This window comes from Phalangium opilio, unplaced genomic scaffold (assembly GCF_054372755.1).
Source record: "Phalangium opilio isolate 3A_F unplaced genomic scaffold, DU_Popi_V2 ptg001304l_1, whole genome shotgun sequence".
Classification (NCBI taxonomy): Eukaryota; Metazoa; Arthropoda; class Arachnida; order Opiliones; family Phalangiidae; genus Phalangium; species Phalangium opilio.
This window is the reverse complement of record NW_028324256.1, coordinates 313,446-336,580: the sequence shown is the minus strand read 5'-3', so window position 1 is coordinate 336,580 and position 23,135 is coordinate 313,446. Positions and strand designations below refer to the sequence as shown.

The following is a 23,135-nucleotide window of genomic DNA, read 5'->3' as shown; positions in this document are numbered from 1 at the left end:
TAATAATAGTTAAATCGTTTAAACTAAAGTTATACCTATTATCATCTCAAACTTTGCTAATATTGACGTTTAAAGTGATGGGTATCCCTCTTGCCCGCTTTCTTCAAATTTTGGGGTATATATACGATTCGTTTCCATTATAATAGTAAAGAAAAAGCGCAATTGCGAAAACCTTTGGTGGCGATCCCACCTTAGGGAGGCTAGACGTTTCTCGTAACCCTAGCTGATCGCCGCGTATATCCTAAAACCAAACGATGATAATGGAGTATAAGCAAATGATACAGATTGGTGTCTATGTGGAATAGACGGAAGACCAGTGGATGGTGGTGTTAGAAGCCAGTGTAAGTGCAGACTGGTGTAAATGTGGGATTGACAAAGAACAGAAGATGGTGGTGATTGGAAGCCAGAATGTACAGACCACGTCGAATGGACGAAGACCAGAAGATGGTGGTGATTAGAAGCCAGTAAGAACAGTCTGGTGTCCGTGTGGGATGGACAAAGACCAGAAGATGGTGGTGTGAGAACTCAAGTAGAGGAGCCATTTCCGTGACTGTGAAAGCAGTTCGGAAATGGCGAACTCGTTTGCTCCGATACGCAAACTGCGAACGCGGTCACGTGGGTGTAACAACGGACAGACAGACAGACACACAGACACGGCCGTTAGAGAACCTCTCCTGGACTACGTCACACGGAGAGGTAACTATCACGGAGAATATAACCTTTGACCTTTTTGCATTGTGTTGCATTATACATTTTGTCGTTGATTTCCCGTATTATGAAAGACCAACCGTTTACGGTCATTTGAAAGAGAGCCTGCGCTTGTCATTTATCCCAAAATGAACTTCACTACATTGAATTTAGTAACTAACGATATCAGTAAAAAGCACTCGTCTCTACCCCCTACCGTATTTCAGAGAGTCACAAACTTCATTTTATCATTTATCGCAAATCAAATATTCAATTCTGTTTTAAATAACTAACGGTATCAATACTCGTACTATATTAACTTTGAAACAAGAATGAAAACTTCAAAGCTATGATCCGATAACGATTAGCCATTTCACTGATCTAATTGCTACCATGATGCTTTCTTCTATTATAAAATCTAAATCTGATTACTTAAAAGTGTATTTAACTTTCGGCTCACTCTGAACCGTTAATGTCCCTTCATTACAGACACGATAATCAAAACCCAAAGTTTACTCCACCTCAGGTCTCAATTATTTACTCTTTGGTTCACTAAGCCTATTGCGGATCAAACTTGATTTACCCGACGGAATCCAGGCCATAGCTTTCGTCTTGAAATAATAAAACCAAGGATTATTCTATATACAGATGTAGTATAGCTTAAGTAATATATAAACAGCCATTTCAGATAACAATATTAAAAAACATCCTTGCAATATCAAAATGAAACAGAGATTTAAAGCTACAAAAGTACTAAATGCATCGTAATTAATACTTTATATTATGGAAAAAGTGAATATTAAGGTTCTGTAGCATTTCTTAACACATCAAAACAAAGCGAACTGCTAACTCGGCGCACTAGTCTGACAACGGACAGATACACACGGACAAAAAATAGGCTGCTTTTTAACTCTTTCCGTATTAATTTTGAATTGAGAAAAGAGATTATCTTAAATATTAAAATAAATATAATTAATATTTAATATTTTCTTCGTTAGTTGTTCGCCTTATTGAGCGTTACATCGTTTTAAAAAAGAATAATTAAACAACCTTGAGAGACTTGACTAATATTGACGTTTGAATTGAAGGATATGACTGTTGTTTCGCCTTACTCAAATAGGTAGTATATAAAGGATTCGAATCGCAGCTGTAGATAAGAACATCGCAATTGCGTGAACCTTGGAGGAAGACCCCTCCATTGGAAGGCTAGACGTTTCTCGTAACCCTAGCCGATCGCCGCGTATGTCTCAACCTTAAGGATGATGGTGGTGTTAGAAGCCAGGTGTACACACTGGTGTCCATGTGGGATGGACAAAAACAAAGTGCAGAAGATGGTGGTGTTAGAAGCCAGGTGTACAGACTGGTGTCCATGTGGGATGGACAAAAACAAAGTGCAGAAGATGGTGGTGTTAGAAGCCAGGTGTACAGACTGGTGTCCATGTGGGATGGGGAAAAACAAAGACCAGAAGATGGTGGTGTTAGAACCCAGGTGTACAGACTGGTGTCCATGTGGGATGGACAAAGACCAGAAGATGGTGGTGTTGGAAGCCAGGTGTACAGACTGGTGTCCATGTGGAATGGACAAAGACGAGAAGGTGGTGGTGTTTAGAAGCCAGTAAATACAGACTGGTGTCCATGTGGAATGGGCGAAAGACTAGAAGATGGTGGTGTTTAGAAGCTAGTAAGTTCAGACTGGTGTCCATGTGGGGTGGACAAATGAACAGAGTTGTTAGACAGGCAATGGAGTAATAGCCTCTAAGTGGAATACAATTTCCGGGACTGTAAATGCGGTCTGGAAATTGAATACACGTTTGCTCCGATTTGCAATATGCGAACGCGGTCACGTGGGTGTAACAACAGACAGACGGACAGACAGACAGACAGACACACAGACACGTCGAAATTAGTAGAGTGGTTTATAGACCGAGTGGGGAAATGTGAAGCCCCGCCCATTGACATGCGCGGTAACCACTGGATGTTATACTTCCAACAATAACAGGTAGATGGCGGGAAAATTTGGTCTTTGGCGCGAAATTTAAAATACTTTTTTAAGATCGTCTGCTTAGGAGTCTGCTCAACATTATGCGTAATCTGAGACTGTACTATAGAATTTTGGCAATAGTGGCATGTCACGCACATGACTTTTATTATATGCATATTACAGAGCTGATGATCTGGTGTAATGTAGAACATCTTTTTTCATTTTAAAGGTAAGGAATTTGTTTCTAATGTGCATTCTTAGTCTTACAAACAAGTTTACAATTTTTCGCTCGACATTGCAACAACTTAGCTCAACCTCCAATTGATTGTGGAGCATTCTAGTTATGAAAGAACTTAATTCTTCAAGTGGAGATTTCATGCTTGTGATGTTTTGTAGAACTGTGTCCAGGAATTGTTCAGACAGGCTAACAAAGTCTAATAGTCTCGATGAAGGATGTTTGAGGTTACCAAAAGCCTTGTGCTGTGTAAGATCTGATGATGAAGGCAATTCGTACGTTTTATTTTCATGTGAAATTACTTTATAACAGGATTCGCAAATTTGTTTCTGGAGTTTAAAACAAATATATCCTGCTATATGGTATATTGTCAACTCTTTCGCCTTTTCCTTTGGGTCTATGCTCTCCACTTTATTAATTTTCAGTTCTTTTTGTGCCAAGCCTGCAAGTCCAAGGAATTCAACCAAGTCTTCTAAATTATCACAGCATGAATCAGAACTCCTTGCTTGCTTGTGGCCAGAACTATTTTGTTCTTCCATAAAGCTATAAACGGCCTCTGTACCAAATATGTCTTCCACTAGAGTTTGAAGAATGTCAGAGGCCGGTTTTTCTAAACATATCTATGGAAATGTGAAGGTTAGCATTTTATAATAGTATAGGATATATCACTTAACAGATTGGTCTCAATTTAAGGGCATGATATCCATGATTTGACCATGTTCAGTCACTTGAGTCATCTCCAAGCCTGGCGAATCTTGTAGCACCTGACTTTCACGTTCACTAGAATGTAGTGGCTCGTTTAACAGGCCATGCTAAATAGAAAGAAAGGTAACAGAGATAATGATTATTTTCTTTACAATATGAGCACGTTAAACTTACAGACGTGCTTGGAGCAGTATATGCTATTTCTTCCACCTCCGTCTCAATGTGGTTCTGAAAAAGGAAAAAAGAATAAGTTTATAACTATAGAGTTAGATAAGCAACACCATAGCAGCACTTTGCTTTGATGATGCTAATAATATTACCAATTCATTCAGGATCTTTTCAACATTTAGATCAGGCATAAACCTTTGGGCTTGCTTCACAAGCAAAATCCTTACACGATGCCGAAATTTTCTTCCTGATGGAAATTTGTTACCCCTGGCGCGAACACACGAGAATAAACTTTCTAGTGCATTTTGATTGAAGCGCCCAGCCATGACAAACTTGAAACCCCTTTGACAAAGGTAGGTATTCAGTTCTATGATTGACAGTGATGCCATTATAACACCAGTTTGAATTGGCTTCCATGCTTTAGCAATTTTCATTCCTTCAAAAACATACCACTTCACGTAAATATTCAATGTTGCTTGCTTTTAAGGATTTGCCTTTACAACGACCATTCATAATTTGAAACCAGTTATACATAAGCCGACAAAACCAAGCAGTTGTTAAGGCCTCCTTTTCAATTTGTCCAATGTGAACAGCGGTTTCCACCGCAGCAGCTGTATCGGCACTTAATAGTTGTTGCGCAAGAGGCACTCTCATCTTCTGATAATGTGTTGGATTAACATGTGTTGGGGTAAGTTTAGGCGCTAGTTTCAGTTCTGAAGTTGCCTGAAAGTGTATGAGATGCTTCAAGTACTTAATGTCAACATTTTTGCAGGGAAGATTATATTTCGCAACACATTGCTCTGGCAGCTCCAAGACATTGACCAGAATAGAATTTCGAACACTTTTCAAAACATGAGGTGGATCTGGTACTACAAAGATCTTGTTCTCTGGATTGCATGGGTGTGTAAAGTGGTATTTCTTTTCATAACATGACACCTTAATTCCTAGGTCACGATACATAGCCATATTTTTAGGGCCCATGTCACTTACTATCGACACAACGTTAAATCCAATGTCATGAAGGCATTTTATACAGTCCGTCATGAAATTCTTCAGATCACCGCTGTCTATACTGTTGCCAACCAAATGCCAACCAAGAATGTATTTCCATTTGGAGCAAGCAGAACGAACCATTACCACTAATCCCTGGGTAGCGACTGCATGGCTGGACAATGTTGAATGTCCCAATACAGTTTTTAATCCAGCATCATATTCGTATGACCGCTTAATTTGCATTTCGTCAACCAAGAGTATAACACTTTCTTCTATCTTTGTCATTTTGGGTGATTGTTTTTGCAGCAGGCGCAGCGTGGCACTTTGAATACCTGGTGGAAATTGAAGCGTCTCTAGATGTTGATTTAGGCACCTTGTTGTTGGAAGTGGATGACCTTGCTCACGTAAAAAATTGTACCCTTTTGTACCAATATTGTATAGAAGTTGTAACGACGATTGTATGGCTTGAGGAGACCACTGTTTGCATCGTTTGCGCTGTTCTACAACGTGATTTATTTGATCCGCAGTGAAGAGTTTGCCAAAGGCCGTCATTACTTTCTCTAATTGGTACCTCGATCTTTCGTGTTCCGAAAACAGTTAAGCGTGCTGTTTTTCAAGGTCTGTATTCTTCTTTGACAATGCCGCTATTGACGTCTTCAAATTTTGCATAATTATTTTCAGGTTTTCAGAGGCATTCTTTGACTCATCAGGAAACGTTTCTGTTTGTGTTTCGATGTGGCACTTTCGTGGATTGTCAACAGACGCCTTTAACATATTAATGCAAAGTTTAGATCAACACTAAAAAGGTTTAACATACATTCAATCTGTTTCATAATCGTGATTATTTACATTTTTGGCCACATCAATTGATTCCAAACGCCGCACTTTACAAAGTCTTTCCATCTCGTCCTGGGATTAATTGCAATAAATAACTAAAACATCCCTGATAGCAAACAATATCGCGATGTTATTAAATCTAAACTTACCATATCATTTCCGGTGTTTTTTCTTTTATTGCTCTCAGACATGGATACTTCTATTTGAATTGGGTTTGGTGCTCCAATTGTAGGAACTGCATTTGGGAGTTTTCTACCATTTGTGCCAAAGCAATTCGGAGAAAAATGATCCTTCAAACAAAGTGGTTATTAGATAACTATTATTCATTCATTAATAAAACAAGACATTACCTTACAAAGACGCAAGTGCCGATATTTTCCACTTAAGGCATCATTGCTATTTCTACCGATAAATTTAAACCATTGTTGTCTAACGTCAGGATTATTTGGAAAATAAAATAAATAAACATCCTTTTCTGTGTTTGTGCAAGGCGGGAATGCGCATTTACAAGTCATAGTAAATTTTAAATTGAAAATTTAAATACAACCTACTCCCTTGGCTTTAAATTGAATAAAGAAAAACTCATGAACTTGAATATATTCAACTTTATTCTTTAGTAATAAACAATGTGTAATTTGTCTTTAAAAAATGGAGGGAATATTTTTCACAATCTATAAAATAAGACCAATTTTCCGTTTTTAGCCATATCGTAGTATACGATAGGCTCTTAGTTTGACCCGAGCCGTAGTAGTAGTAGTAGTAGTAGTAGTACTTGTGGCCGGAGTTTTCGCTTTCGTTATCGTCAGATTTTAGCTTAAAAGGAACTTTATATTACCACAACCCACCCATTGGGGTAACTGGGCTCGGTTAGAGATTTAATTTTAATTAAAATTTTTTCAGGTCAGATCCGGGAATCGAACCCGGGACGCTACCAACTGAACCATAGAGACTTGATAGAAACTCCGAGTTTTTTATTATTTATTTTTATCTCTAAAATGTCGGGGTGATGTGGGGTGGGGTACCTCTTAATCTGTGGGGTCGAATACTTTTGAATTTTTATCTGTGGGGTCGGATACTTATGAATTTGTCGGTTTGGGGTTTTTATATTTATTTTCTTTTAATGTATGTGCTAATTAAATAGATAACGATTTTCCCCATTTCCTACCGCGCTTCTCATGTGTTTCGTTCTCGTTCGGTAGCTATCGTCATCTATGTTATGTTTGACTGGAACGTTTTGGCGGTTAATTCAAATGTGGGTTTAGATAGAGCTAACATAGTGTTAAATGAGCGTTATGCGTTTGATCATTTTAGCATTGCTAAAGGTAATTCGAGGGGATAATCACTAAAATGCGTAATCACTATAACTAAACTTTCTCTTTCAAAATTTTCTGGGCATAAGTCCTTGTTAGAAATTTATAAGATGCGATAAGTGTGCATCGGCATAAGTCTATGTTGTAAACTCATCGAGGGGATTATCACTAAAAACTATCTGTTCTTCGATTCGCCGGAACATTAGAATTACAGCATAAGTAAATTTATACGGTCATAATTTAATCACTGTTTAGAGTAGGGAATCGAGGGGCTATTCACTCTGATTTTATGCACGGTAAATCATTTAAGCATTGAAAAAGATAGCGCTATTCACTCATTAGGGTAAGGTATAGAGGGGTTATCCACTCATTAGGGTAGGGTATAGAGGGGCTATTCACCCGTACGATATGGCTACTATTACGAGCCCTTGGGCCGTCTTGTTTATTACAATTTCAACCAACAATGTCTTTAGTAACACCAATGTTCTAAAAACGAAGCATTTTAAATTTCGCGCCAAAGACCAAATTTTCCCGCCATCTACCTGTTATTGTTGGAAGTAAAACATCCAGTGGTTACCGCGCATGTCAATGGGCGGGGCTTCACATTTCCCCACTCGGTCTATATACCACTCTAGTAAATGCTTGTTAATTTGAAAGTATTCCGAAAACTAACTTTGCTGTAGTTTTTCCGTATCGCCCATGACAATTTCCCTAAAAAACCGGGTAAAATGTAATGCTTTTTCTATGGGACGCTAACCCTAAAAAGGTGATTTTTTCGTTTAGCATTACAAACGGGTATCAAGTCATATCTACAAGGGCCTACCGGCCCTGTAGAATAAGTAAATTTCAAGTTTTCTGTTTATCTCGCACTATTACAAATATAACAGAAGTAAATTTCAAATTCTCTGTTTATGTCGCACTATTTCAATTATAACAAAAGTGAATTTATTGAAGTAAGAATAATTAAGTAGATACCGATGTGGCTACTATTATGGCCAGCCCTTGGGTCGTCCTGTTTACATTTTACAGAACAAAATAAAACTATTCTGTTCGGAAAACACTGCTCTGTAGTGGTTTTAATGGTTTTTTGCAGTCATTTAAACGGAAAAATTATTTTTATGAGGTCACTATCTTCATGATTTCGGTATTATCGATGACAAATTTTTGGAGGGGCCCGTGGCCATTTCTAAAATTTTTTGGGGGGGGGGGGGGGGCTCGGGCCCCACGGGCCTATAGAACTCTAGGCCTATGAGGAGAATCCGCTTTTAAGAAATATAGGGTTTAATAATTTATTAAAAAGCTCAGTGGGGCTTTTATGAGCATGATTTTTTAATTAAATGAGTTTAATAATTTTCTTTGCTTGGGCGAAAGTTTAAATACACATGATACCTAGAGCGACTATTTTACTGAAAGTCTTCGCTATAAATCTGGAACTGGCTACGCGAGTATTGATTGAAAATATTTTAAATTGACCATCTGATGTTGCCGTCTGCTGAGCAATATTTGCAACTCGCCAGGGTGTAGAACTTAGAAATTAGTTCAATAACGATTAGAAGAACCATTGACAGAGTACTTGGTTATCAAAACGAATGATGGTGAAACTGAACGATTGGATTTTAAATAATCACGAACTATATTAGTTGTCAAAAATACAGTTTCGCAAAATAGAGACTTGTTTATATGGTCGTACCCTAGATTTGAAACGAGCCTACGTTAATCAAGGCCCGCGGATACTAGCTTTCGAGGATTTATTTTTGGCATTTTTTTTCGGCGCTTGGTGCGCCCTTCAGATTACGGTTTACAATTTAAAATCTGCTATTGGCGGGTGATTGCAACACGCGTCGCAATCCAAATCATGTTTCGTACAGTGCTGGGGAAAAGGGCAAAAGGCTCGTTTCGCGCATAATTATAATTATTGTATTTCTAACATAGAACTTATTTATTTTAAATTTCCAATGATAATAAGTTGATTTTTATCTTTCGAATAATAATAATATGATTTTGATCTTTCTAATAATAATAATATAATATGATTTTTATCTCTCTAAAAATAATAATATGACTTTATCTTTCTATTATGCATTTTGTTTTTAATAATTATTATAAATTTTCCCTTTTTAATAATTATTATAATAAAGATTAAGTAATATACAGTGTGGAAGAGATCAGAGCAACACCTACCTTTGTGGAAAACCCCCAAAAACCCCTGACGGACTACTTCACTGCAGTACATTTTCGAGCTCGTATACAGGGTGTGACATGTGTCATTGTATGCAAATGAGAACGTGCTGAGGGGATCTTGCTGGCCACGGAATTGGTCCACCTCTACCGATCCAACGGTTTGGAAAGTGCTCAGTTAGCCATTGGCGAACATTGACCGCCCAATGTGGTGGCGCACCATCCTGCTTGAACCACAGGTCCCGCATCACTGCTAATGGTAATGCGTCTATCGCATCACTAAACTCGTGGCTTTGGCCTACTTAGATAAGGAATCCATACGAGGTTACGAAGGTCAGAATTTTCTGCGGCACTGAGAATTCGGCACATTATTCAATCAAACGTACGCGTCGTTACTAGCAGCTTAGTTCGTATAAACGTTGTAAGTCCTGTGTCGTAGACGAATGGCAGCCTACTCCAACCGAGAAAAATTGGACATTACGTTTATTTTGGGTGAATGTCGCGGTAACGTTCAACAAGCGGCATTGCTTAATGCCGAACGCTTCCCACACCGACGAAGGCCGGTTCGAAGAACCTTCACGAACATTAGAGACAACCTACGAGATTTCGGGAGTTTCGTCGTGCAAGACCGTCAACGTAGAAGAGACCGTATAATTGGTAATCATAATAGAGAAGTCGACATAGCACGTTTTGAAGCCAATGCGGTCGGAGAAGAGGTTGGTCTAAGCCATTCAACCGTTCTTGCCATTTTACATCGGCATCATTACCGGCCCTATCATATCCACCTCCATCAAGCCTTAACGGACGATGACTACCTAAGACGTCAAGACTTCTGTCTTACCATGCGCGAGCTAATTGAAGCCGATCCATTGTTCTTAATAAAGGTTCTTTTTTCTGATGAGGCGACATTTCACAGGGATGGTACGGTGAACCGACATAACTTACATTACTGGACCCAACGAAATCCATACTGGTTACGGCAACATTACCATCAAATTCGATGGAAGATAAATGTTTGGTGTGGCATTCTGGGGCACAGAATCATCGGACCTTTCTTCTTCGAGGACAACATTACTGGTGACAGGTATTTGCACTTCCTGCGCCACGAGTTTAGTGATGCGATAAACGCATTACCATTAGCAGTGATGCGGGACCTGTGGTTCCAGCAGGATGGTGCGCCACCACATTGGGCGGTCAATGTTCGCCAATGGCTAACTGAGCACTTTCCAAACCGTTGGATCGGTAGAGGTGGACCAATTCCGTGGCCAGCAAGATCCCCTGACCTAACCCCACTTGATTTCTTCATATGGGGATATGTTAAGGGGAAGGTGTTTGCAACAGAACCTTTAAATGTAGACGACTTGCGGCCAGAATTCGAAGCGCAATTGAACGAATCACTCCTCAAATGCTAGAAAACGTAATCCAAGGCATGGACAATCGTCTTGAAGAGTGCCTACACCACGACGGTAGGCACATCGAACATTTACGTTGATGGGTTTACCAAACAGCCCTTTAATTTTTAGTGTGATGCCTTAGTTCCTAAGCTTAATCGTAGGTCTTTAACGTTTCAAAGTGCGTATCATTAAACGATATTCACTATGATACTTGTTACACGTTCTCATTTGCATACAATGACACATGTCACACCCTGTATACGAGCTTGAAAATGTACTGCAGTGAAATAGTCCGTCAGGGGTTTTGGGGGTTTTCCACAAAGGTAGGTGTTGCTCTGATCTCTTCCACACTGTATGCGTTTCCAGTACTTAAATAACTATTTTAGTCCAAACAATTTTATGCATGATCCCTTAAATCTTCGCGCTCCAAAAATACAGACATTTACCTTCTAAAAGCGCCATCTTTCGAGAATCTAGCGCAAAAAATAAGCCGGTGCGTCCTTTAAATACCGTTCATAGCAAGAAGACAGTGCGCGGACTTCGATTATCGTAGGCTACGATTAAAACCATCTATTTAATGACTGTTTATAAAATAAAAAATTATATAAAAAAGTTAAGATTATATACGCCTTGTATGGTTTTAAGTCTAAAACGCTCAGTAGCAAAAAAGTGGGTTCCTACTAGTTGGTGAAATTTTAGCAAATAAAATATAAGTTTCAATTATTAATTTTAGGCCGATACATATTTTGGATAGTGTTTATTTTCCACAATTACATTTAGAGACATTTAGTAATTATTTGGTTATTTTCCATTTAGTTATTAGATTACATCAACAATATCTTACATGATTTTTAATAACTCGTAAACAAATTCTCCGGCGAAATAGAGGGCCACGGCGAGTTAGCGAAAATATTTGTATTTCCAATATTATGAGGGGGTTTCCAATCCCCTTAATGATACTCACTTATCTTTTGCTATAGTTTTAGATATACTTTAGTTTCTGGCATCGACCTCTACTATATTATTACGTTTATACTTGTTCTGGCACATACCATTGTTAATTTTTAGTCAACTTCATTGCTTTGGTTATATTCCCTTCGTTTATTTTTATAGATATTCTCTAATTCAATGCCCATCCTTTGAAGGCGTAAAATCACGGGGGTGACATCATTTTAACTTCACCATGCACTGTGAAACAGGTCAAACGAACACTTATTTTGAGTAACCCAGTGTTACCCGTGAAACCAAATACGTCACTCACTCACTCCCTCTGATTTTGAACGCAGTGTCATAGCACTGACATTTAACACTCTATTTGATGATCGGGTATAATTTAATGAGAATTTCACTAAGCCATTCAGTCATAACGTTACAGATAGTAACAGGGATAGATTTAATTTTAGAAGTAGGAATGGAGAACAGAGTAGTGTGGACGCGCGTCAAATTCCTGGACCTCTTCAACGGGACGGAGGAGTATGAAAGAAGAGGCGGGTCATAGCGGCAGAAGTAAAAAGTAATTACGTCTTTTTCGCCGTCACCGTCAGTACCGTCATCAAAACGCTGTTTAAGTGAGCTGCCAATAAGATAATTTAAACTTTTCGTAACGTGTTGGAGGGTGGGGCTCTACACTGGGCTACGAGTCGGACTAACCGTTCTCCATTCCTACTTCTAAAATTAAATCTATCCCTGTAGTAATAAAAATATACGATGCGCAACAAGAAGTGGTTTACGGTTACAATTGTGTTATATAAATATCAGAATTTCTTAATACTGATTTAACGTGAGTGTTCCACTTTAAAACATCTACTTTATTTAATAATGTACCAGTGCTTTCTAGACGCTGCGTCGTCACGCATTTTTATAATATCGCGTCAAAAATACTTCGTAGGATTCGTAGTACAAATGGAAATTGTATAATACAGTTAATAGTGTAAGTCACTAGGATACTTTATGTCATCAGAGACCACAAATAATGTCATGGTCTCTCTGAGTCTAATCTAGTTTCAACGTTTAACACTGGCGATTAAACGTTTTTTTTTCACAATACATTTTTATCAAACAGAAAAATTGTTCAAATAGCTTCTACAAAGTGTGAGTATGCCAAGTCGATTTGCTGAAGGACCCGATTTTAAAATTTACATTTTTAAAGTCATGATTATAAAATTCAACAATTTTTAAAAGTACTTATCGTAGTATCATAAAAAATATCTTAGTTAATAAAAAAGGAAAAAGTATAATATAAGAGAACCAAATGCAGTGACTGAAGTCCAGATATTGAAAATTTTTAGTTTAGAGATATGATCATGAAAAAGGAAATAATTGAAAAAACTGCACATCTTCGTTTCTTCAACATAATTTCATTTGCCCAAAATTCTTTAACATGAGCTTAAACACTTTTATCGACCTTGCTCGTGAGAGCAGAGAGTTTTTAATTTCACATTCAAATTTTGACAAAAAAATTGTTAATATGATAAATATTACAATATAAAAGCCATGTGCAAGGTTAGACAGCAACAACCCCCTTGCTTTTTCGTCTTTACATATCATTCATTTTCCCTCTTTAAGTCTCAATAATTGGGTAGTTGTTTTCCCGCGCTTTAAGCATTCAGATATTAAAAGAAAGTGATTATTTTCCTTATATCTGCGCTATTAATTCTAAATTTTTAACTTGCGAACCACAATATCGCACCATAATTCAATGGGGTCAGCTTTGTGTATTATGACCTTGATGGTCTATATATATTTTTAGGTAGTATAATGTTGAACTCGAATTTAGGAGACCACAAAAATCTGAGACTGTATTCCCACCGTAAGGTATAAATATTCGCGAATACAATTTTTATCTCTAGCACTATATCTACAGAAAGTTACTGAAGCTTACTTTTTTACACACAACTATAACGATAACTATACTTTATTTAAGCAACAGAGAAATTTTGTAATTAATATCGCTTTTAGTTCACGAACCTCAACACGAAAACGAGCTGTTGTTAAAATAATGTCAAAATCATTAAGAAAACTTTGAAACGTTATTCATTATAAGTTCAGAGATTTGCAACGTCAATCATTAGCATCATAAGCGTGACACTTTTTGATATTATTAAATTCCGAATTTTCTACGATGCTCAATACAGGATATCTTTACGGAATCGTTGCTATTTCACGACATTTGTATTGAAAACTGCAATTAACCAAGTTAACTTGTTAGCACTAGGAGGGCTAGGCCCGTTTTTTTTTCAACGGAAATTCGAAAAAATATCTTTGTTGTATTAGTAATAGTTGTAATAGTTCTGTATTGAAAGTCTCTTCTCTTATAAAATAACACTAAATCAACATAACCTGTTACTAAGGAAAACGCTAGACCACCTTCTTTTTCAACAAGCTTGAAAATGCCATCAAATAGATTTGAACTTTCTTACGTTTTAAACTTTCATGTACAGCGAATAAACTTGGAAATGACGCACTTTGAATAGGGACTTGTTAATTTAAAAGTGTTACGAATGGTAACTTCGCTGTAGATTTAAGAAATAGGATAGATTGGGCCACCAACAACCCCATGCTTTTTCTATGGGGAATCTAGCGAAAAGACGTGAATTTTTTCACTTAAAATTAGGGGGGTGTGTCAAGTCGTATCGTCAAGCCCTAGCGGCCCTGAAGAATAGCTAAAAGTAATAAACCCAACATTAGCAAGATGCGATACCTATACTTCTTGTTTGTCAGGAGTTTTTAAACAAATAAGCTAAAAAGGGAAGGAACATGGCGCTCGTAGGCAGATTAACTCTGTGTTAGATTTAATCGTCAATAGCTAGCTATAGCTAAATATTTGCGACTAAACTTCGAATACCTAACTGTTTTAGAAATCTTTTTGGATTTGATCAGCTGTCTTACAAACCCTTTACTACCTGGTTACATTCTTATAATGTTCCCATCATCATCAGTGTTTAACGAAACATGAAAATTGTCAGCATCTCCATGGTGAAGACGAAAGAAGCGACTCCAAGCATTGCCGCCCACATTGCCAACTTGGCTGCAATGTCCTTGAACCTGAGTACATGTACTTCATTCTCAGCCTCTGAATGGTCCAATACGATGTGGTAGTCTCTCTTGAGGGAGCGTAGCCACGTTGTCAATTGGCCAGTTTCGAAGAAAGCCCGCATTCTGTAATCACGAATAGGTCATAATTAAAGTTTTCTAATCAGAAGCGTGGAATCCGAGTGAGCGTAATATCTGATCTTTGAGCGCCGTTCAATTTCTTTTGCATTGCGTTTACGATTCAAGTTTCGTTGTTTGAAACTCTATTAAATTTACGCGAACAAAGTCGAGGGTAACAGCTAGTAGGCGTATTAAATAAGTCGTCTTGCGTAGCCTCTCCCAATTATTTAGTTCTGTTTATGGTTAGTCCCCCTATTATCAGACGCTCCTATTATCGGACACATTTTTAAAAAGTTGTTTATAAAACTGCCGGGGAAAAAAGGAACACTGTAAGTTACCTAGTTTTAAAGAGGGTGTCGAAATCTGTATGTTGCATGTAAAAACAGAGAAGTGGCGCGATGTCAGAGGAGGAAAGCGCGAACGAACCAGATATCCAATTTTTTTGATTAATTAAAACTAATTGAGGGGCCGGAAAAATTCTTCCCCCATTTTTAAATCGTGTTTTGAGGTATATAAATAGAAGCCAACTATAAGTTATGTGTATGGCTGTAAAGCCCGAATCTTTTTCTATAAATTGCTACTTTAACAGTTAGTTCTAGGTTTCTTTACATGAAAATAAAACGCGAATCGTAGCTAATGTAGAAAACCTATTATCGGACAGCTTTCAAACACGTTTTAAAGACAAATAAGAGAGGGATTGTAAATATTTAATGCTTAAAGCGGTTAGTGATGTTCAGAATGGATCCAGAAGTGTCAGAGAAGTAGCAATTTGCACTTGTCTTTTATATTTAAAAAAAAATTGGTATTCCAATTGAGGAACCATTGTCCGATACAGAGATCCAAATGTCCGATAACGAAGACCCACTGTCCGATTCTGAGATCCCAGTGTCCGATAGCGAAGACCCACTGTCCGATTCTGAGATCCCAGTGTCCGATAGCGAAGACCCACTGTCCGATTCTGAGATCCCAGTGTCCGGGCTACAAAGACCCACTGTCCGATACTGAGATCCCAGTGTCCGGGCTACAAAGACCCACTGTCCGATTCTGAGATCCCAGTGTCCGAGTTGGATGTATAGGCGTCCGATAAATGGAACATGGGTGTCCGAATCAACATCCAAATAGCCGATAATAGGGTACGATACTTGCCGAATAAAATCCATGATTGGGACAACATTACATCGTTCTTTTGGAATTATTTCTATACCATTAGGTGCAGAAACGTTCAAAATATTTATTTCATAAACTTTTCAAAGGTTTTCTGTGATTTCCTTACATTTAACCTTAATTTTTTAAAATGTGTCCGATAATAGGGGGACTAACCCTATATAGATTTAAACTGACTTCTTGATAATCAACGCTGAGCCCAAAATCGCTTTAGGAGACAGAAATAGGCAAGGAAGTTACTCTTATAAACAATGATTATTCCAATCCTTCGCCATCTTGGTGGTCACAGATGGAAAAACCTTTCGGTTTTGAATAACGTAAGCTCATTTCAACCGATTTCTCTAGTAATTAGTACACATGATCCCTTTATTCTGTGAAGAAACTCTCATATGAGCGGTTCTCGTATGAGCGGATCCTATGATAGAGGTTCTCATAACCGCGCTTCCCTAAAAACCTCTTTCCTCAAAATTCCGTTTACCCATAACGATAGGTCCCTGTACAGCGCTTCTCGTAAACCTGAAGGTTGCAGCAACTCCCTTGAGAGCACTACAACCAGGGTTTGAAAAACAATTGTCATTTAGGATGGTTTATGTTGCGTTATTTGAAATTAAATAGTACCAGGTCAGTAAGAATAATTAAATCAGGTTAAATTTTGTTAATTGAAACCCTAATAGTATTAGGTTAGGTTAAGTTTGGTTATTTTAAACCCCAATAGTATTAAGTTACGTTGAACCAGGTTTATCTTGATTTGTAAGGTTAGGTTACTTGATAGGTGAGGAGAGGTTTTTTATAGGTAATTTTAGGTTTCTTTCTACTTTATAAGCAATTTTAGGTTTCGGTGCACTTGATAGGCTATGATTTTTTACTTAAAAAAACCGTAGTATTAAGAATGGTTCAAAATTGTAGGTAAAAACCGCTATTGGCTAAAATCGCAACCGCTCTTTCAAAAAGAGAACTTTTGAACTACACCGCTGTTTTTCAGAACAGCGGTTCCTATTTCGGGTAATGATTTTACGTGTTACACCCTTCCTATCAACGGGCCTAAGTTCGATTTGTCGTCATCGTTTAAAATGGCGATCAGAAAAGAAATAAAAACGTCCCAACTGGCAACACCTTTGTTGCTAGTCTTTAATAAAGTTCTACTAATTGAAACCGTTATTAGACGGGATAACAGTTTGTGCGATTTTTAAATGTTCTGAATGAAAAACATTAGCACGCAGAGTATTACTGAACTATGATAGTAAGGAAACCAACCTTCGGTTTATATACTTCAGAGCTTCAGGATTCATTGGCCATTTTGCGTGAAAAACCATCGGTTTATCGAAGTACTTCTTAGAACCAAGGTAAAGATCCAGAAGAGTGGGTTTGTTATCAATTTCTGAGAAAACGGACGACATCTGAAACAGAGATATATCCGCAAACCAAATTTCCTTTCCTCTAGATAGTTTTTCGAAATTAGGAGATGTGTTTCCTTGCCGCCACAGTTTGCCACAGAGCATTTTCATTGCAGTTTCAGTCTGAAATGATTCGAATATTACTTTGACTGATTCTAAAAATCTTCTTTGAAAAAAGTATAAAATCCTTACCCGTCGACAAACTTTATTATCAATTATAGGTCCAAGATTTAAATAAATCGGGATGTCCTCAGATAATCTCAAGGCATCGGTTACACTGTTGATATTTTCTCTTTTCTGAGATGAGTAGTTGGCTTTCAAGACTCCGTTGAACAAATTGACGATAATGACAATTATCAAGATGAAAGGTCCAACGCTGAAGCGAATGGCTTGTGACGAAGAAATATCGAACCCTACAAGAGCAAAAATTAAGCTCACTCTCAGTATGTTTTCCTTATTATATAAACCGAGAAAAATGACAATTGCTTTAGTAGTAATTTAAATGATACCACCTAATAATTTTAAACCACGTAGTTTTTGAGCATATATTTTAATATAAATATATCATCATTTTAGCGCCTAAACCACCGCCAACCCTGAACGCATTACCTTTACTCCCGGAAAACGCTAAGAAAAAACTAAGTTTGATCATTTTAGCACTGTCAAGGGCAGGGCTTTAAAGATTACGCATATTCAGTGTCTAAAGTTCAGCCGGGCACACCGAATACACTGAGCGTAATGATCTATCGTATTTACCCAGTTTGGTTTTTTGCCTTTAATAATCCGTGAGGTGTTTATGCAAAGGATAAATTAAATTAAAAGTAAAATACGCGTAATTAAAATCGTGATGTTTAGATTTACTGGGAGTATAAACTGGCAGTTGAAACTTTCGCTTTTGAAAAGTAAAACTGACCTAAAATTAATTCTTTTGTAACATGTTTTATCTTTATTTCGAGCGTAATTAGAGTCCCAGATAAATATTGTAGATAAAACTAGGTTAAACGCGTTTCTGGTACTCAAAAAACTCTCAGTGAAAATACATTATAAAACTTAACAACAACATCTGTATCTACTGCTTGGCCATTGAAGCCTCCAAAACCCACTTAGTACCGCATACAGTTGCACAAGGTTAAAACTTTCTGCCGTATTTAAGACGATTAAATGTCAGACTTTATAAGCAGTATCGCACTACATGCGAGAACTTCCCGCGATAAAAGTGGTGTTATTCAGCATATAAGAACTGCACTCCCTGCATTGGGATATGGTTCTGCATGTGAGAACTATCCTCGTTTCTAGAAGGCTAAATTAATTTGCCTCATAATCTTCCCTATATTTCACAAGAATATTCCAAAGATATGTCCCAAGAAAATTAATAACATATTTCCGAAAAAATTCTAAAGATATTTCCCTAAAACATTCCAAAGATATTTCCCAAGAAAATTAATAACATATTTCCGAAAAAATTCTAAAGATATTTCCCTAAAACATTCCAAAGATATTTCCGAAGAAAATTCCAAAGATATCTCCCATGAAAATTCCAAAGATATCTCCCATGAAAATTCCAAAGATATTTCCAAAGCATTTTACAAAGAAAAAGATGCCAATATTCCCCAATTTCCCAAAAAAAAAACCTTAAGGATTTCTAAAGAAATTTCCCAAGGAATTTTCTAAAGAGTTCTAAAGAAGATTTTTGTAAGGGTTGAAAAGAGGATTTCAAATTAAGCATTTTCAAATGCATATTGCGGCCAAATAACCAGAAATCGGAGAATTAAAAGCTTGATATTTTTGAATTCACAGAAATTAATTATATCTTTTGCTATATAAATCAGAGGTTTTCCAAACTAAGCTTCTCATTCCCTTAAATAAAAACTGTATTTGTGGTTCAAAAAAAAGAATGGTATCTTTATAAAAATTTTAATTGATGCTTGCTTGATACAAGTGTCTAATTTTGAATAATGTTTGCTTTAAGTATAACCTTATCTCTGAAAAATTTAATTTGATAAATTAAAACTTTTCTATTTGAAATTATTGGGTAGCTAAAATTACGTAAGCCGTTTGACTGTGATGAGTTGAAAACCTCGATCCTGATTTTTTAAGAGCTTTCGAAAGATGAAGTGATAAACAAATACGAGTCTTCCATTACCTTTTCCCAAAATGGCTCCAAAGTATTGTATGCATTTTTGTGAGGCAAGTGCTATGACTGATTTTCGAGTTCCCATCACCATCATGTGCAGTATGTCAATCACCACCAGTACGCCAATGACGCAAACTAACCCGAACCATATCTGAAAAAGGTATGGAGTAAAAATACACGAGTAAAAACATAAGAATATAACGGTAATATGCAAATATATTTGGTCGTTTCCAGTGCAAGTCTAGCTTTGCTAACGCTACCGCCTAAATTTTTGCACAAATTTTTTGGGGTAAAATTTAAGAAAGGCAGCGCCGCAGCGAGCCCCTGTCTATGTCAAGGCGTAAACGGTTAGGGAAGAGTTAAAAGAGAATATAGAGGCTGCTGCTATGTAGTCGGTATTTTCCCAGAATAAAACTTGCATTATCATTTGGTTTTAAAATTCAAAACCTTGAGAGTATTCATTATTAGGTTTGAGCTATTCTATTTATAAAAATATATCTTTGGTAAGCTAGTCTGATTTCACGGGGCTCAACGCTGGGACTCAGGTGAGGCAAATACCATTAGTGTTATTTATTTTTTTTTCCAATTTTACGAATTTTAATTTGTTTAGAGCATCGAACATGCTGTGACTTATGCTTGAATAAAGCAAATCCAATTAATTTGCCTTAATTATACTAAGAGTAATGAAAGAACTTTTCCTTACTCCATTCGAAATGGATTTTAGATCGTCGAAGGCTCCCATTGGAGCAGCGATGAAGGTCAGATTTTTTGCAGATAGCATTATTCGATATGTGTACATGAATGGAACTGTGCAGATTGGAGTAAATCCCATCTCAACCATCTGAGCATATCCAAAATCGGTTTCCCTCATGCAAGGTTAAGGCTCCATATTAATGGAATCATTCTGAAATTGAAGAATTGAACAAAAGAATTAACGCATGCAGTTTACCCGTAACAGTAGTTCCCTTTACAGAGATTCTCGTAAACGCGGTGTACTTTTACAGAAGTTCCCTAAAGAGCTGTACAACCAGGATGTCTTTTATGATAATGTTTGTGTTCGGTGTCGTGAGAAATTAATGCGCAGTTGAAGTAAACAAAAAGAACTTTTAATCAATGTAAGAATTTGAAAACAAGTATTGTAAAATCAAAAACTATTTTGCTTGTATGAGCCGAGCGAATTTCTTTTAAGGGAGTGGAATTCGCGACTGACGAAAATATGTGATAGAAAAAATTAACAAAAGGGACAGGTACGGGTACAAGAGTCCCCGCGAAAACCCGTTCTCTGCCTGTCATTTTTACAGGTTTTAGGGCTTGGTCGTAGGGTTAAGAATTTTTACTTTTGCGAGAGATCGGTATCGAACATTCCGCCTACCTTGAAATATTCATTTCAATAGAAAGTGTAATTAGTCCAACGGTAGTTTGCAAACCTTGACGACGGGACTTGTTAATTCTTTTTCTGTTGCCGTCTTTACTGTGACCACTCTCACCAAACCATCTGCTCCTGGATGCAGTTGAAGAGTCGTGCCATTCTCCATTTGGTGGGAGGTTGATCCTCATCTTTGAGTAATACTAGATCCCCAACTGCTAAGTTAGCTTTGGCTGCTGCCCATTTTGGTCTTTGCTGAAGACGAGATAGATATTCATTGCGCCACCTTCACCAGAAGTGCTGGAGCAATTGTTGGCTTAGTTGCCACCTGGAGAGGCGATTGATCTTTTCCCCGGTTAGATCAGGTTCAGGAATAGCAGTTATGGGTCCTCCAATTAAAAAATGTCCAGGTGTTAAAGCAGTGAGGTCGTTGGGATCGGTGCTTATGGCTGTTAAAGGACGGGAGTTTAAGCAAGCTTCGATTTGACAAAGGAGAGTTTGCATTTCTTCGTAAGTTAAATTTGCGTTGCCAACTACTCTCTTCAGATATTATTTCACGGATTTTACGCGAGCTTCCCATAAGCCTCCCATATGTGGTGCTGCTGGCGGGTTAAAATGCCATGATATTCCTTCGTCGGCTAGCCACCCTAAGACTTGGTTTCTGGTGTGGCGTTTTTGCGATGACTTTCAAAAACTCACGCATTTCTCGATCAGCTCCTATGAAATTTGTTCCACAGTCGCTGTACATGCTCTGGCATTTTCCTCTTCGAGCGACAAAGCGTTTGAGTGCGGCCAAGAATGCTGCTGTGGTCATATCACTTACAAGTTCTAAGTGCATGGCTCGAGTCGTGAAACAAACGAACACAGCTAGATAAGCCTTGTACATCTTGTGTATGCGGCCCTTTATGACGCGAAGAAGAAATGGTCCAGCGTAGTCCACCTCACATTGCAGGAATGATCTGGCTTTATTTACTTTCGCTGAGGGTAAATCGCCCATCATTTGTTGGACAGTCATAGCTTTTTGACGAGTGTAGCGAATGCATTTCTTCATTTGATATCTTACTGCATCCCTGATGCCAATGATCCAAAACCTCTGTTGAAGGTTTGCTACGATAAGTTGTGATCCACCATGGAAGCTTTTCGTGTGCTCATAGTTTATTAGGAGATCCATTAAACGACTTTTTCGCGGAATAATTGCTGGATATGTCTGGCTCAAGGGTAAATTCGCGTTTCGCAAACGACCACCAACTCTTAGGACGCCATGTCGACCCACGAACGGTTGGAGTGGCAACAGTTTGCTTTTTGGTGAAATGGGAATTCCCTTTCAGCTGATTAATCTCCTTGGGGTAGTGTTCGGACTGTACTACCTTGACCCAGTGATAAAGTGCATCATCCAATTCTTTGGCTGACAATGGCCCCTTTGTCCAAGCATCTTTTCTTGGTTGTTTGAAATTGTATATCATCCTGAAGATTATGGCTGTGACTCGGATTAGTGTTCTTAGAGAAGAATAGGGAAAGAGTAATGTGCCTTCGGATTGGTATCTAGCCATCCCTCCGGGGCGGTGGTGTCGCTCTCTACGTCTCCGCTGCCTTCGACTCCCGTGACCTTTGCCTCTTTACCCCTGCGGAACTCTCGGGGTGGTCCTCGGACTGTGGGCTGGAGGCCCTCACGGTCTTGTGCCACAACACCCTGTCTACGATTTTCAACGCCAGCTTCGCTCACGGCACCGTTCCGCAAGCCTGGCGTCTGGCCCACGTCACTCCCATCTACAAGAAGGGTGGTCGCTCCAAGGCCGCCAACTACCGTCCGATTAGCCTTACCAGCGTGGTTTGCTAAGTCTGTGAACGTATCACCAAAGCCATCCTTGATGACCATCTTGCCGCCACGGACTTCGTGCACCCCTCCCAACATGGCTTTCGTGCCCGTCGCTCTTGCGAAACCAACCTGCTGGAGGCATCTCACTCGTGGGTTACTTGGCTAGATGACGGCGAGCCGGTCGACGTCATCTACCTTGATTTGTCGAAGGCGTTTGACACCATCCCAACGAAGGGCATTACTGAGGGTCTCATCAGTGCGGGCTTATCCGGCTCGGCGCTCAGCTGGTTAACCTCGTTCGTGTCCGGCCGCATGCAGCGTGTTGTCCTCAAGGGTCACTCTTCCCCGCCTCTGCCCCTACACAGTGGGGTTCCGCAAGGGTCTGTCCTGGGGCCGCTCCTCTTCGGGGTGTTCATTAACTCGCTCCCCGCTGTAGTCAACGACTCCCTGGTTTTATTGTTTGCGGACGACTGTAAACTCTCCCGACGGGTCTCTGGCTCGGCCGACTGCCTTGCCCTCCAGGCTGACCTGGACGCTGTCCTCGCATGGGCCGCGACCTACGGCCTCCACTTTAACGCCGGGAAGTGCGAGGTCCTGCACCTTGGAACGCGCAACCCACGC

At 38.6% G+C, this 23,135-nt stretch overlaps 2 protein-coding genes and 1 long non-coding RNA gene across 3 annotated transcripts; 1 reads left to right on the top strand and 2 right to left on the bottom strand.

Moving 5' to 3' along the window:
- The first annotated feature begins 2,668 nt into the window (after window positions 1-2,668).
- LOC149583951 (uncharacterized) lies at window positions 2,669-4,007 on the top strand. The gene is made up of 7 exons (XR_016380411.1): window positions 2,669-2,686; window positions 2,741-2,897; window positions 2,978-3,152; window positions 3,216-3,265; window positions 3,345-3,539; window positions 3,597-3,731; window positions 3,785-4,007. It is a non-coding gene; the product is annotated as an uncharacterized LOC149583951 (long non-coding RNA).
- A 1,359-nt stretch (window positions 4,008-5,366) lies between these two features.
- On the bottom strand, window positions 5,367-6,240 carry LOC149583950 (uncharacterized). Its single transcript, XM_089863947.1, has 4 exons — window positions 5,957-6,240; window positions 5,756-5,896; window positions 5,619-5,678; window positions 5,367-5,534 (listed from the first exon to the last, which is right to left on the bottom strand). The coding sequence occupies exons 1-4, from the start codon at window positions 6,119-6,121 to the stop codon at window positions 5,367-5,369; spliced, it is 534 nt and encodes a 177-aa protein (XP_089720073.1). The 5' UTR covers window positions 6,122-6,240.
- Window positions 6,241-21,308: 15,068 nt separating this feature from the next.
- On the bottom strand, window positions 21,309-22,161 carry LOC149583949 (uncharacterized). The gene is made up of 2 exons (XM_089863962.1): window positions 21,948-22,161; window positions 21,309-21,895 (listed from the first exon to the last, which is right to left on the bottom strand). The coding sequence occupies exons 1-2, from the start codon at window positions 22,159-22,161 to the stop codon at window positions 21,309-21,311; spliced, it is 801 nt and encodes a 266-aa protein (XP_089720088.1).
- Between the last annotated feature and the right edge of the window lie 974 nt (window positions 22,162-23,135).